The sequence below is a fragment of the Hibiscus syriacus genome, unplaced genomic scaffold (genome assembly GCF_006381635.1).
Source record: "Hibiscus syriacus cultivar Baekdansim isolate YM2019G1 unplaced genomic scaffold, ASM638163v2 tig00111278_pilon, whole genome shotgun sequence".
In the NCBI taxonomy this organism is placed as follows: Eukaryota; Viridiplantae; Streptophyta; class Magnoliopsida; order Malvales; family Malvaceae; genus Hibiscus; species Hibiscus syriacus.
The window spans coordinates 20,801-36,889 of record NW_024063045.1 but is presented as its reverse complement, the minus strand read 5'-3'; the positions used below and the strand labels follow the sequence as shown (position 1 = coordinate 36,889).

The window sequence follows — 16,089 nt, the reverse complement described above, 5'->3', positions numbered from 1 at the left end:
TTTTCTTTGGAAAATCATTTTTGAAATCAATTTTGAAAATTATGAAAATTACTCCCCCTTACTTTAATCTCCCCTTTTTTTTAAATAAAAAAGACACTATAAAACGTTTTTAAACAAGATTTTGAAAATTAGACAATCAATACTTATATAAAGCTTAACCTGCTAAGTCACAATCAAGAGAAAGATTAGCCATTAGTTCATAAACAATATTCATAATTAATGTGTAATGGTAATTGATCATATTTAACTAATGATGATAAAACTAATCTAAATTAATCAAATCAAATTCAAATAATCAAAACCAAATATATATATATAAGCATTCAAGTTCAAACATCCATAATATCCAAAACAAATCAATCCAAAAACATCCAAAATGTTTTAACAATTAAGTTCAAAATCAACCTAAGAAAACAAAGCAAGACAAGGTCTAATCATCCATCGATGGATCAGAAGGTGATAAATGTGCCCATATGTTGGCCACATGACGTGTTAGCGCGTCGAACCTTTTTTCTATAATATCGAATCAATGATTCATCGCTTCGTTGTTAGCAGTTAAATGAGACTTGATGGATGCAAACCTCATGTCAAGATTATTTATAAACGATTGAAAGTATAGAGGCATCTGACTTTCTTATTGTGTCGGCTCGTCATCGGGTACGTGATCATCAATGTCGTGCGTAAGTTGTTCAAACTCTGGATCATCATCCACTGTCGGTGCCCGTGGAGCTTGTGAAGAGCTAGCTCCCGGTGTTTTCTCGGAGGATCGAAGCCAATGATCCTTGTCCCCGGACCATTCCGATTTCTTCAAGGATGTGAAATTTATTGGGTTCTTGAGAGGGATGGGAACATCAAGCGTGACCCTAAGACCGGTTTTTATAAATAGATTACTAAGGAGACAATCGTAAACTAAAGTTTCGACATATTTAGACGGTACATTGTTCACGGTTTCTACTAGTTCACCAAAAATGATTTGTGGAAATTTTATTTTCTTTTTATTTTGGATTCAGTTTATCCACCAAAGGTCTAGTACTCTAAGCATAGAAAATCTACCTCTGGATGGTCTAAACCACTAAGAGATGATCAAGTGAAGAAAACGCTCGTGAAAGGTCTGTAAGGTACTTGCACTAGCCTTAGCTTTATAAGGTGTTGCCACAATATCTTTTTCGTTATCTAAACCTACGTTATCTAGTCCAAAGGTGTTAGCGATAGTATCAGAGTCAATATAAATGAATTGACCTAGAAGATAGGATTGTATTCCTATGGTTTCGATACAAGATTCGTTTTGGACACAAACCGCATTAGAATAGAAAATGCAGACTAGTTGGTGATAAACGATAGGTTTGAGGTGAAAGAGTTTATCAAATTTCCAAGAACAGAGAGTAGGAAGATATTCAAATTTCATATCAACCGTTGCTTAGAATACGCTCTTCTCGGATTTTATATGACTCAAACAGATTATGGAACCTATGGTAGAGATATTGTCTACGACCAGGCTCATTAAAACATGAGTTTAGAATGGTCATTTCTGGTTCGTTCAGGTTTGGATTTGAATTGGGAAGAGGAATAGGAGGTCAGTTTTGAGGTTGGTTTGACGACCAACTAGAGGATGACCTAGGGCGTTTTGGATTAGACATGGTTAAAGATCGGAATGGGTAAGGTTACATGCAAATTTGAAACACATGTATGCAATATAATCAATCCCAAAACTCAATAAGAGTCCACAATATTCAAGGTTCTCTAAACCGAATCCTAATGGGTAATTTTTTTAAACAATTTTGAAAACAATGTTTGAAAATTTATAATACATATAGTTTTCATGAAAACAATATTAATTAAATCAAAAACTATAATTTTAAAATACATTTTTTTTAATTTTGAAATTTAAAAAGATTTTGATAAAATAATGTGTTTTTGATTAAATTAGTTGTAGAATCTAGTTTAGAAACATAATGTAAGTAATGCCTGACATATAATTCATCCTAAAACTAATTAAAACTATTTCTAAGTTCAAAAATTAATAAAATAGTGGTTTTTAGAAAAATACCTTGAAAATTCGGATTTGAGAGGAATGTGATGTTGTTTGCTCAGATTTGTTGATGCAATGAGGATTAGGAGTTGATAAATGAATGGAATCCGACTTAAATCGTTGGTTTTGGAGTAATTTTAAGATTAGGGGTTGAGAGAATGAGAACGACGACAATAGAGTGATATTTGGGTTTTTTTTTTGCAAAGTGTTAGAATTTTAGGGATTTAATACCTAAAACCCGACGAGTGTATCAGTACACTCCTAAGTGTATCGATACACATTCAAGGAATGTATCGGTACACTATCATAGTGTGTCGATACATAGAGAGGATGTATCGATACATAGGTATCGATTCACTATGCACAAAAATATTAAAATCTGTATTTAAACACTCAAAATGCTAAATTAATTAGCTCTAGTGGTATTGACAACTCATATATTGAAAATTAACAATGTTCAATCAATCAAATCTATCCTTAAATTTTATTTGAACATATTATTAATTTTCATCAAAGATCGTAAACTCCCCCTAACTATTAGCAAAGAATGCAATAAAAAATTTGTTATTTTTATAAGCATTTTCCAATTCTAATTAAAAGTGCTAAAATTATTTTAAACACTAAGTGAAGATAGGTCAATTAAACCTAATTCTCTCCTAAGTGTCAAAAATCTTTCTTTATCTAAAGGTTTTGTAAAAATATTTGCTAATTGATGCAAAGTATCAACATATTCTAGAACTATATCTCCTTTAGTGACATGATCTCTGATGAAATGATGTCTTATTTCAATGTGCTTAGTTCTAGAGTGTTGGATGGGATTTTTAGTGAGACTAATAGCACTACTATTATCACACTTGATATGTATGGTACCTACTTCAATTCCATAATCTAAAATTTGTTGTTTCATCCATAAAACTTGTGCGCAAAAACTACCGACTGAAATGTATTCTGCTTCAATGATAGATAATGCAACACAATTTTGTTTCTTTGAAAACCATGAAATCATCTTATTTCCTAGGAATTGACAAGTACCGGAGGTGTTTTTCCTATCTATTTTGCATCCTCCATAATTCGCATCGGAGAAGGCATGCAAGCTAAAGCTAGAGTCTCTAGGATACCAAAGTCCTAAACTATGAGTGTCCTTAAGGTATCTAAAGATTCTCTTAATGGCTTTTAGATGTGATTCTTTAGGACATGATTGAAATCTAGCACATAAGCAAACACTAAACATAATGTCTAGTTTAGTTACGATTAGATAAAGCAAGGAACCAATCATTGACCTATATAATTTAACATCCACACATTTACCTCATTCATCTTTTTCAAGCTTTGTAGATGAGCTCATTAGAGTAGCTTGTGGTTTTCCGTTTTCCAATCCAAATTTTTTGTCCTTGACGTATTTTTCTTGATTGATGAAGATGTCATCTTTTCATTGATTGATTTGGAGTCCCAAGAAAAATGAGAGCTCCCCCATCATGTTCATCTCGAATTCACTCTGCATTAGCTTAGAAAATTCTAGGCAAAGAGCATCATTAGTAGAACTAAATATTATATCATCAACATAAATTTGAAATACTAATAAATATTTACCTTTTCGCTTTAAAAACAATGTAGTGTCAAACTTCTCTTTTGAAAAACCTTTTTCAAATAAAAATTTTGACAATCTTTCATACCAAGCTCTATGAGCTTGTTTTAAACCATAAAGAGCTTTTGTCAATTTAAAAACATGATCTGGAAATTTTGAATCTTCAAAACTAGGAGGTTGTTCCACATACACTTCTTCTTTTATAAAACCATTTAAAAATGCACATTTAACATACATATAATTTAAATTCATTGAAACATGCAAATGCTAATAACATTCTTATTGCTTTCATCCTAGCTACGGGAACGTATGTTTCATCATAGTCTATGCCCTCTTCTTGAGTATAGCCTTGTTCCTCACTATATTACCACTTTCATCAAGCTTATTCCTAAATACCCATTTAGTACCTACATTAGATTTATTACTAGGCCTTTCAACTAATGTTCATACTTTACTTCTCTCAAATTGATTTAACTCTTCTTGCATAGCCATAATCCAATTTTCATCTTTTAATGTTTCTTGGATATTCTTAGGCTCTATGCATGAGATAAATGCAACATAATTACATATATTTCTAAGAGAAGATTGAGTTGTTACCTCTTTAAATGGATCACCTATAATTTCACCATCATTGGCATAGTTGTATTCTCTTGGGTAAGAGACTTCTCTTTCTTCAATGGTTGGATTCTCAAGAACATCGTGAATTTCCTTATCTTTTACTTCTTCAATTGATGATGGTTCTCCAACGTCATGTCTAACGTCATGTGTGTTTATAATACTTACATCATCATTCACACAAGAATCCTTCCTCGGAAGTGGATTATCATCGAAAACAACATGTATAGACTCTTCTACCACTAAAGTTATTTTAATAAATACTCGATAAGCTTTAGAATTTAAGGAATAACCCAGAAAAATTCCTTCATCACTTTTAGCATCAAATTTGCCAAGATTTTCTTTACCGTTGTTTTAAACAAAACATTTACATCCAAAAGGATGAAAATAACTAATGTTATACTTTTTATTTTTGAAAAGTTCATATGGAGTTTTCTTTAAAATTGGCCTAATCAAGTTTTTAAATGGAAATGCTCTGATCGGTTTTGTAACTATATTACTTTAAGTTTATGAAACTATTTTAGTACTTATTGTTTGTGAAATTATGAAATTTATATATATTAACTGTTGTATGAGGGTTTCATCACAAAATATAAAAAAAAAAGTTTAAATTTTCAAACACTTTTACAATAATCAAGTTTTAAAAAAGTCAATATGACACCTCGGATTCGTATCTGGGTCGGGTACGGGTTGGGGTGTTATAGTACAACTCCTTCAAAAAGTTATAATTTATATTAAGGATCAAGTAAAACATCAAAAGATATAATCATTGAGTGATTATACCAATATTTCTCATATAGTTCAAGCATGGATCATGCCATTGAAGAATTACCTTCACAAGGATCATCATGAGCATCACACAATAATTTTTCAATTGTAACAATGTTAGCCAAGTACAAGTTAGAAGTGAGATTAATTTCATAAAACGGCTCAAGAAAATCACAGACTGTTTGAACATTTTCCCATTCATGATCAGCAATGATTTCCAACTCATTTTCCCTATTAACAAACAAGTTTATGGCTAATCTAGCCTGAAGTGCCCTATGAATCATTGAGTAAGTAGAATTCCATCGAGTAGGAATATCCAATAACAACTTACCACGGAAAGAATAACCACATTCTTTAACAGCTAATTCAAAGGCACAAAGGTGAGAGTAAGAATAATCAATAAATTTAACAATTTCACGCAATTTAATAATAGAAGATTCAATTACCTTTAAACTTTTTTGAACTATCAAGTTCAAAATGTGGGTAGCACACCTTATATGGAAGTATTTACCATTGTAGGGAAGAGGAAAAATGACATTCAAATCATTTTTAAGTCTCTTAACCATTTTATCATTTGTAGAAGCATTATCAAGAGTTATAGTAAAATCTTTTTTTAAAGACCCCATTCACATATCCCCTTAGTTAAAGTTCTCTGGAGAAATCATAAAGTATAAGAGGCAACATGGGAGTGTGAAGAGGATATGAAAAGATATTTTCCTCATCTCTTTACACAGTGAAAATTCGAGGATGAATTTTCTTAAGGGGGTGAATTGTAATACCCTAAACATCAGGTTAATGACTGAAATATAAGAATTTAATAGTTGGTAGTTTAATCTGAATAAATTAAAAAGTACAAGGATTAATTTTGGGATTGTATATAGGATCTATTAGCAAGGTTGGAACAGTGAAAGGCCATTATGGTATTTTGTAGGAAATGAATTTAAAATTTATTTCCAAGGATATTTAAGCATGTGGGACTTGAAAATGGGGGGAAAGAAAAATCTGGAAGCATATCTCTTCTATTCTTCTTCTCTTCCCCGTAACTTCATTTCCAAGGTGAGTTAGTTTTCAAGTTGATTATTTTTTTATTTTGTTAGTTTGTTTTGAAGGTTTAAGTGGTATATAAGATTAAGGAAGCTAAAAGATGAAGAAAAACTAAGTGATTAAGGAATTCTTAGTGAATTAGTGAAATGGGTTTTTAAGTGAAAATATGAAACTTGGTTAGTAATTGGATTCTAAATGTATAATTGACTTGTCAAATGTTTGAAGAGTTCCATAGAGAAATTGGGAAGTTAAAGGAGGAATTAATGGACATAAGTTGTGTGAGATACATGCTATTGAGTTTAAGGACTTGAGTAGAGTTAAGGGTGAGAGATTTTAGGGAGTTGTGAGTAAAATGCGAATAGGAATAAACGAAATCTGGGTAAGGGTATCGGTACTGGAAGAATAGTACCGATACTATAAGGGTAATTTAAAGGAAAATGGTATAAATCGAATGAACAATATCGATACTGATTGAAGTAGTATCGATGCTAATGTTGGTATCAATACCAAAGGAAATGTATCGATACTGTAAGTAGTGATGAAAATTCAGAATGCCAAAATGGTATCGATACCGAAGTGGGTATCGGTACCATAGAAGAGAAGTATCGGTATTGTAGTAAGAGTACCGATACTATTCAACCTGAAATGTTGGATTAGGTGTTTTATTTTGTTTTTGTAAGTGGTAATTGATTATTCATTATTGGAAAGTTGGAATTGATCTTAATCATATTGGTGTGTAGATTTAGATCAAAAGGGTACTGATCGAAGCGATATAGTAAAGAGACTGAACGAAAGTTGAAAGGATTTCGTATAGAACTTACGTGAGGTAAAGGTGAGTGCAACTCATTTGTTATATATTAGATTTGAGGACGGCTTGTGATAAGCCAACCTCGAAGTTTTCGATCGAAATCTATTTATTTATTTTATGCAATTATCTTTATTATGTTATATATAAAGTGTACTTTCAAAGTATTGTTTTGATTCTATATGTATATGATTATGTTCTATATGAAAATAATCTATGTGCTAAGCGAAAGTGATATACGTGAAAGTGCCCTGTATATGATTGTAGTCTATGAGAATAAGACACACCTTGAATAATGAAATGAGAAATAATTATATGGTTAAAGCCCAAGGTATATGTATGAGAATTAGAGGTATAGTTGGCATGCCAAGAGTCCAGGGTTCTATGTGGTCATTCGGGACAAACCTATGTGGTCCTTCGGGACAAACCTATGTGGTCATTCGAGACAAACCTATGTGGTCATTCGGGACAAACCTATGTGGTCATTCGAGACAAACCTATGTGGTCATTCGGGACAAACCTATGTGGTCCTTCGGGATAAATATGTGGCAGTTCGGTGCAAATTATGTGAGCAGTGTTGACTGCATTAATGCACAACTTCAATGTAATCAAATACCTAGAGTTCTCAGTAGTATGCATTGGGCTATTAAAACAAAGTGATATAAACTAAACCATGTGTAAAAGTATACTTTCTTTTCATGAAATGTAAATTGAATTCATTATGAAATGTTTTCTACGAGATGAATAAGCAATTATTTTTCAATGTTTTGTTATACTCGTATTTGCCTCACTATGTCAACGACTTAGCGTGTGATTGTTTTACATGTAGGTTTAAAGAAATCTGAGGACTAAAGCTAGAAGAGGACAACATACTCCTACAGAAGATCAGATCATAACAAATTTTGAACTGTAGGTTTACTTATTATTTTGTGATTTTGTTGGCATGTATTATAAAACTGTAAAATGTTACGCTCTGATTCGTTTTGTAAGTACACTATTTAAGTTTATGTATATATCTCAATTATTTATTTTATTTTAGATTGTTAGTTTTTAATATTTACTTTTCATATGAGAGTTTCACCATAGAAATCAAAATAAAGTTTTAAATTTTTAACGGATTTTTAAAGAGTCAAAGTTTTAAAAAGTTAATGTAACACTTCTAATTCGTATCCGGGTCTTATACGGATTGGTGTGTTACATGGGTACTGGGATTGGGTGTTTGAAAGGATGGAATGAGGATTTTGGAGATGAACTCAAATGAACAGTGATTGAGTTTTGGGTGTTTGATCGAAAAAAATAGGTTTGATATTGGGTTTTGGTGTTTGTAAAGATCAAATGAGGGTTGTGGGGATGAACACAGGTTGAATTTGGGTTGTTTGATCGAAAAAATATAAGGATTTCTGAGTTTAAAGTGTTTGTGGCTGAGAATTCTAGAGAGAATTCAGAGGATTTTGAGAGAATCGAAGTACAGAGAAAGAAAGCAAAATGAGAAAAAAATAAAAAAAGTTCTGAAGTTAGATAATTTTCGGTTTATATATTAGTTTAAATTTGAGTCGGTTGGCCCGCATATTTTTGAAGTTTAGTTGGCATTGTAGCGTCGTCCCCTTGTTTTAAATTCGTCCAATTTAGTCCAAATGTATAGCACAAATTATTGAATTTAAGCTTTATATTTTTAATTCTTCCAATTTGATTCCTATATATTTTTCAATTCTTTCAATTAATATTATATGTATATATATACATTAATGTATTCAACTATATAGTATTTATACATATAGTATATACTTTGAATTTATATAGTATAAATTATATAAATATAAACTATATTATATAGTATATAAATATCAACTATAGTGTATAGTTTATAGTATATAGTATATAAATATCAACTATAGTATATAGTTTATATATAAATTATAGTTTATATATATAGTTTTTATATATAGTTCATAGGTAAACTATATAGTATATATAGTTTATATATATAGTATATAAATATTAACAATAGTATATAGTTTATATATTTATATACTATATAATATATATATAAACTATAGTATATAGTTTTATATATAGTATATAGTATATAAATATCAACTATAGTATATAGTTATATATATAACTATATATATAGAGAGAGAGAGAGAGAGTTTTTATATAGTTCATATGTAAACTATATAGTATATAGTTTATATAATTTATATAGTATATAAATATCAACTATAGTATATATATATAAATATAAACTATAGTTTATAGTTTATATATATTATATATAAATAGTTTATATAGTTTACATATATATATGGTTTATATAGTTTATATATTACTATGTACAAACTATATAGTTTATATATAAATTATATAAAATTACATAAATTAATTCTAAACCATATATATATATATATATATATATATGGTTCATATATAGACTATATAGTTTATATATATAGTATATAATAATATTAAATATAAACTATATAGTTTATATTTATATACTATATATAAATTATATATGAACTATGTTATATATATATATATATATATATATTAATTGTTTCAATTTTTCTCAACTTTTGAAATGAATGCAGTTTAGTCCATTTTATAGATTTTCTTCACATTTTACAATTATTTCGATTTGATCCCTTTGTGTTGTTTAATTTATTTAAAATTTTATTTTTAATTTCATATTTGTTTAATTTAGTCCTTAAAATTATATTTGCATTTGAAATTGGCTCATATTTATTACTTATTATATTTTTGTAATTGGCGCAAAACTTTTTAAATGGGTATAATTTAGTACTTTTTTATTAATTTCAACCTCGCATTTTAAAATTATTTTAATTTGGTCCCTCATCATTGTGTGTTGTTTAATTGATTTAAATTTTTACTTGTAATTTCATATTTGTTCAATTTAATCCTTAAAAATATACTTTATCAAAATTGATCCATAATTATTTATATATTTAGTAATTTACTCTAAATCATATACAATTAAAAATTGCAATTCAACGTTCACGAAAGACGAGAAATAACTAATCCAAAAATAAAAAATGACTTTACCTAAAGCCAATCTGTATCCGGTAAAGATCCGACCTGAATTTTATCTGTCAATGATGTGACCTGATCTGAATGAGATCTGACTGAAGTCCATCCGAACTTGAATTAACATGGTGTTTAACTGCTCCGCACCTGAATCGTTTTGACCTAAATTGACATCGATCTGAACTGAAATTAACCCGACATGAACCCGAACTGAATCTGATGTCAAATCAACCTAAAAATGACCTGAACTGATTTGATATGGATCCGACCTAATCTAAGTCAAACCATTAAAATGACTTGACATGACTTATATCCGATTTTACTTGACCTGACAGGATCCGGCTGAAAACTAGAAGATTACCTGATTTTTCATCCCTAATTCTAATGTTTTTCTTGAAATATTATTTTCACATGGCATACTACAATTTTATCACGTGACAATTGTAATTTTAATATATATATATATATATAATTTTTATTAAAAATAGTGTAAACTATATATTTAATCATCAAATTATTATTGTGGTATTGTATTAATTGTCTAACTATTTTCTTAAATCATATCTAAAATTACAATTTGATTCCGTTTTAATCACTCACTGTTAAGAAAATAAAAATGCTAACGTGACAATTTAATCATACTTGATTAGAGATTATCTATAAATACTAACGTGACAATTTAATCATACTTGATTAGAGATTATCTATAAATAATTAAATATAATTATGTTTAAAATAAAACATAGTAGGGATCATTATAATTATTTGAACATAATTATATTCAAAATTACATACTAAAGGTAATTGAATTATGTTAAAATAATTATTTATCATTAATAATTAAATGATTGTAAATATAGTTAAATTACATCTAGTGTGTTTCACCCTAAAATAATAGTAAGTTATTTTTATACAGCTCTATCATTGCAACAAATCCAAAACCGAATAACAGCCCAAATTTAAGGGTTTACCATTCAAGATTAATTATCTATAAATAAAACAGTATAATATGAATTTTGTAAGATTCCCTAATTAAACATTGGCCCAAAACACAAATAGGAAAACAATCAATCAAATTATAGCAAAAAAAAAAACTCATTGATTTTCACTATTTCTCTCTGTTTCCTTGTTTCTTTCGTTCGTTTTCTCGCTGCGAGAAAACGAAGAACAAAAAATATAAAAAAGGAAAAAAAAAAACTGTAAATTCCGTTGTTTTTACCAAATCAAAATCCCCCATTTATTTAAATTCCAGTTGCTTGATTCTTCATTGACTCCCATAAATCAAGTCTATTAGCAATATCAAATCCTTTTTTCCATCACAAAATGGAAAAGTAGTAGCATTAAAAGAGCTTGCTTTTCCCTTTCTTCCGCTGTGTCAACCACCGTCAGCGCCGCCGTTAAAAACGGAGTATTCCCCAAATCTTAAATACCCATTTCTTCAAAACCCCCAAATTTGTAATACCCATTTCTTCAAAGCACTGAATAAGCTTTATACAATGTCTCATCTTGATGATTTTCCGTCAACGCCGGGGAAATTCAAGATGGAGAAGTCACCGTTTATCCACAGTCGAATGAGGTGGCATTGGCAATCTTCACTAGCGAAGCTCAGTTTCTGGTCATTAATCTTCATGGGCGTGATTTTCATATTCTTCTTCCGATCACCCTCCTCGAATCCGATCGCTCAAGACCCTTCTCGTCGCTCTCTCCGTACTTACAATTGGGGAGGACCCGTTTGGGAAAAACGGGTCCGTTCATCCGCCCGAGTCCTTTCTCGTAACGGTTTCTCCGTTTTGGTTACCGGAGCCGCCGGTTTCGTCGGTACCCACGTCTCGGCTGCTTTGAAAAAACGCGGCGATGGTGTCCTAGGACTCGATAATTTCAATGACTATTACGATCCTTCATTGAAAAGAGCTCGGCAAGCGCTTTTGGAGCGCAGTGGGGTTTTCATTGTTGAAGGAGATATCAATGATTCGGCTCTTTTAAGGAAACTTTTTGAAGTCGTCGCCTTCACCCACGTTATGCATTTGGCTGCTCAAGCCGGCGTCAGGTATGCTATGGAAAACCCTGGCTCTTATGTTCATAGCAATATTGCTGGTTTCGTTAGTTTGCTAGAAGTCTGCAAGTCAGCGAATCCGCAGCCGGCTATCGTGTGGGCATCTTCGAGTTCGGTTTACGGCCTTAATAGCAAAGTTCCGTTCTCCGAGAAGGATCGGACTGATCAGCCTGCTAGTTTATATGCTGCTACAAAGAAAGCTGGGGAAGAGATTGCTCACACTTATAATCATATATATGGACTCTCTTTAACTGGTTTGAGGTTTTTCACGGTTTATGGTCCTTGGGGAAGGCCGGATATGGCATATTTCTTCTTCACTAGGGACATTTTGAAAGGGAAGTCCATACCGATATTCGAGGCAGCTAATCACGGCATGGTGGCTCGGGATTTCACCTACATTGATGATATTGTTAAAGGGTGTCTAGCTGCATTGGATACTGCCAAGAAGAGTACCGGTAGCGGAGGGAAGAAGAAGGGTCCGGCTCAACTGAGAGTATATAACTTGGGGAATACTTCACCGGTGCCTGTTTCGGAGCTCGTGAGTATCCTGGAGAGGCTTTTGAAGGTTAAGGTAAAGAGGAACTTCATGAAGTTGCCACGGAACGGGGATGTTCAGTTTACACATGCCAATATTAGCTTGGCTCAAAGGGAGCTTGGATATAAGCCCACGACCGATTTGCAGACCGGGTTGAAGAAGTTTGTGAGGTGGTATCTGGGTTTCTATTCCGATGGGAAGAAAGCTGCTGAATAACTGTCGTTCTCCGTATCTGGTAGGATCGAATCCTCTGAATTATTGTTCATTATTATTCGTACTAACTTGCTTAATTATCGATATTCAACATTATCTATAATGGTTGTTGTATAAGGAGGTACATTATTGTCCTGCTTTGAAGAAGTTTTTTAATCAGTGGGCATTGTTTGCCATCACGGCAAACACTGTATCAAAAGAATAATTGAAGAATCTTTTGCCTTTCCCCTTGGAATGTAATTGTTGTAGTTTTGGCATTGGAGAAAACAAGACCATATGCTGATTGATGGACCTGTATCATTGTTATGCAATTTCAATAAAATAGCACATAAATTATATCTTCTTTCTTTCACTAGTACATAACATTGTTCACTTCTTTGAACTTGATAAGAAATATGTTATGGTTGTGTGTTATGCTTGTTCGAGTCAAGTTCAAGCTCAAGCTTTTTTAAGCATTCAGTTCGATGGTTCATGTGTTATGTTTGTTCGAGTCAAGTTCAAGTTCAAGCTTTTTTAAGCATTCAGTTCGATGGTTTGTGTGTTATGTTTGTTCAAGTCAAGTTCAAACTCAAGTTTTTTTAAGCATTCAGCTCAACGCAATACATTTCGAAAAACACCAAAAAACATTTCAAAAAATATAAAGATAAGATAATTCTGACACTAAACATAATATTTCTCCCTCCCAAGTATCTCAATTTCAGACATAAATGAACTAGTTCTTAAAAAACACTAATACCAAAAGTTTAGTCCTGCATATCCAAAGCACCTGGAAGATGGATCAAACTGTGAGCTCTAAGCCACAAGAGTGCTGGCGGTTGTAGATTCACTGCATGAAGAAAAATATGTCAAGATTGCAAGTAAAAACCCCAATTCTTCAAACAGGAGAATGCAAGAATAACAACTATTGAGGACTGGGGTTGACAACAGAAGAGCATTAATCCGACCATTAATTAAATACTTAAGTTACAATGACCGGCGCTTCTGTCTAGCACAAAATCATAGAAGACTCGCTCCGGGTCCAACTAACAATAAGTTAAACACATTAAGAACATCAACAGGAAGCAGGGATACAAAAACTTACTATTTCCACACTGGTGGAAGCTTCTTTGTCTTCTTGTAATAGCGGGCAAGACGGTGAATTCTGCTCTCAACCAAAATTAACCTAAACTTGGAATCCTTGTCCTTCCTGTTCCGCTCGAGATGCTTTCTGATGGCAACAGCTTTCTTAATCAGGTGGTAGAGATCCTCAGGAATCTCAGGAGCAAGGCCTGACAAAATCAAATCGATAAGTTGAATGTTTATCGACAAATATGAAGGGAAATGCAACAGCAGAAAACGTCAATAAGGTGTACCATGGGCTTTCAGTATCCTCAAAATCTTGCTGCCTGTAACACTCTTCACCTGAGCAATCCCATGCGAGTCTCGGAGAATGACACCAATTTGAGATGGGGTCAAACCCTTCTTTGCAAACTTACAAATATTCTCCTCAACCTAAAAGAAGAAATCAATACCAATGAATATTGCCAACAAAAAATAGGACAAGCCTTTTATATCAACATAATAAACTAACAAAGCAAGGTTTTTCAACTCCCCATCACATTACTGTAAACCTCTGTTACTCGGATTTCGGGGAGAGTATCGATGTTGATCTGTTGTTTGCCATTTTTCTAGTTTTTTCTATGTATATATTTGAAGGACACCATACCCTCACACTCACGGAAAAAATGTGTTAAACATGAATATTTCAAGGAAAATGAAGGTTCGAATTAATATAATGTAAACTCAAAATACATATCCATGAGTATTAAATGGAAAATTATAGGAAATAGTCCAAGCCTATGAGGAAGATCAATCAATCACTACAACAAACTCCCATCAGTTCATTAGTAAAAGGCTAATTTTTCTAGTACAAAACAACCCGAAGATCAAAACAACTTGAGGTTTACTCAAAATGAAATAGTTGTAATGAGTAAAATAAAGATATGACGCAGAATCACAACAATAACAGTGGATCACAGCTGCAATTTTTTTTTAAAAAAAATCAACTCCTTTAAAAAGAATTCACGACCATGATGACCACAGTGACTCCACTAACATTTATTATGTTCAAAAACATCGATAAACGCAACTCGACAAAAAATGCAGCTGCAATCACAATTTAAATCCCTGTGAGAGACTATTTTGATTCCACATTTGAAAATGCGAAAAACAAAACATCGGAACATAACTAAACCATATAGCCATGTAAAACACATATTCATATCCAATATCACAGCCGAGTCCCAGCACACATAGACTGAATGTACTATCAAACTCAAACAGTAATCATCGAGGGACTTCCCACACAGCTTTCAATTTTCCCAAACATGAAATTATTAAATTAATGGAGCTCCAAATTATTAAAAGAAGTGTCAGGCTCGTTTCAGCCACTAATCAAAATCATAGGGTTAAAACAAGTGACTCACATCTTGAGAAGAGATCTTCAACCAACTAGGCGGGGTTCTCTTGTAAGGCAAAGCGGATGCTGAAATTCCTTTCCTGCAAGAGAAAATTTCAAATCAGTGACGAAAGCAGATAGAAGAGATTCGATCGATGAAATCATGGGGTTGTTTTCAGGTGATAATGAACCGAGTTTTGGAGGAAATACGAACCCCCGGCTGTGCATACGACCCATGGTAACAGAGTTTGGAGCTCGGCTGCTTCCTTTGGTTACTTGTCTTCAGCTATTGCAATGAGCAGAGAAACCCTAGAATCAAAATGCAAGATGGGGATTACGGTTCTTATTGTCCCTCTGGTTCTTTGCTAGTGACTTATTGGGCCTCCTTTTTCACCATTGGTGGTCTGGTTTTCAAGTATTACTTTCCGTACACATTGGGCCAGATCTTGCCAGTGAATTTTATAAAACCATTTAAATTTTATTTTTGGATTTATTATTTTTTTTCGTCCAAGGAATGTGATATAATGACTTATTTGAAAACTAATATTGAAAATAAGAAGTTAATGAAATAGATATTAAAAAATATTGATTAGTATGAACTAAACCATCTCAATTATTAAAAAATCATTGTTATCTTTTTTAATTTTTTAAATGAATCAAAATAAAAAAAAATTATGTTTATAATTTTAAAAAGGCATAATGGGAAAATATTTGTAACGTTTGATTAAATTTTTTTTTTGAACTCTAAAAAATCCCCTCGTTGATGGATACATTTAGTCAACGCTCTAAAATATGAGTCTTGTACCCTAAAATAAAATATTATTTTCAAAATACTCTTAAAAAATAAAAATTAAAGTGATTATTTAATCAAACATTAAAAGTATTTTTACCCTAAAGTAAAATGTTGAGAGTCAAAATACTATAAAAATAAATAGGAGTCAAGATGAATATTTAGTCAAA

General features: G+C 31.8%; 2 protein-coding genes across 2 annotated transcripts; one reads left to right on the top strand and one right to left on the bottom strand.

Annotated features, from left to right (window-relative positions):
* Nucleotides 1–11,373: 11,373 nt before the first annotated feature.
* LOC120157892 (UDP-glucuronate 4-epimerase 3-like) lies at nucleotides 11,374–13,040 on the top strand. The gene has a single exon (XM_039168877.1). The coding sequence runs from the start codon at nucleotides 11,388–11,390 to the stop codon at nucleotides 12,693–12,695; it is 1,308 nt and encodes a 435-aa protein (XP_039024808.1). The 5' UTR covers nucleotides 11,374–11,387; the 3' UTR covers nucleotides 12,696–13,040.
* Nucleotides 13,041–13,352: 312 nt separating this feature from the next.
* LOC120157894 (40S ribosomal protein S13) lies at nucleotides 13,353–15,493 on the bottom strand. The gene is made up of 5 exons (XM_039168879.1): nucleotides 15,344–15,493; nucleotides 15,158–15,230; nucleotides 14,045–14,183; nucleotides 13,774–13,960; nucleotides 13,353–13,518 (listed from the first exon to the last, which is right to left on the bottom strand). Exons 1-5 carry the CDS (start codon nucleotides 15,364–15,366, stop codon nucleotides 13,485–13,487), a joined length of 456 nt encoding a protein of 151 aa, XP_039024810.1. The 5' UTR covers nucleotides 15,367–15,493; the 3' UTR covers nucleotides 13,353–13,484.
* Between the last annotated feature and the right edge of the window lie 596 nt (nucleotides 15,494–16,089).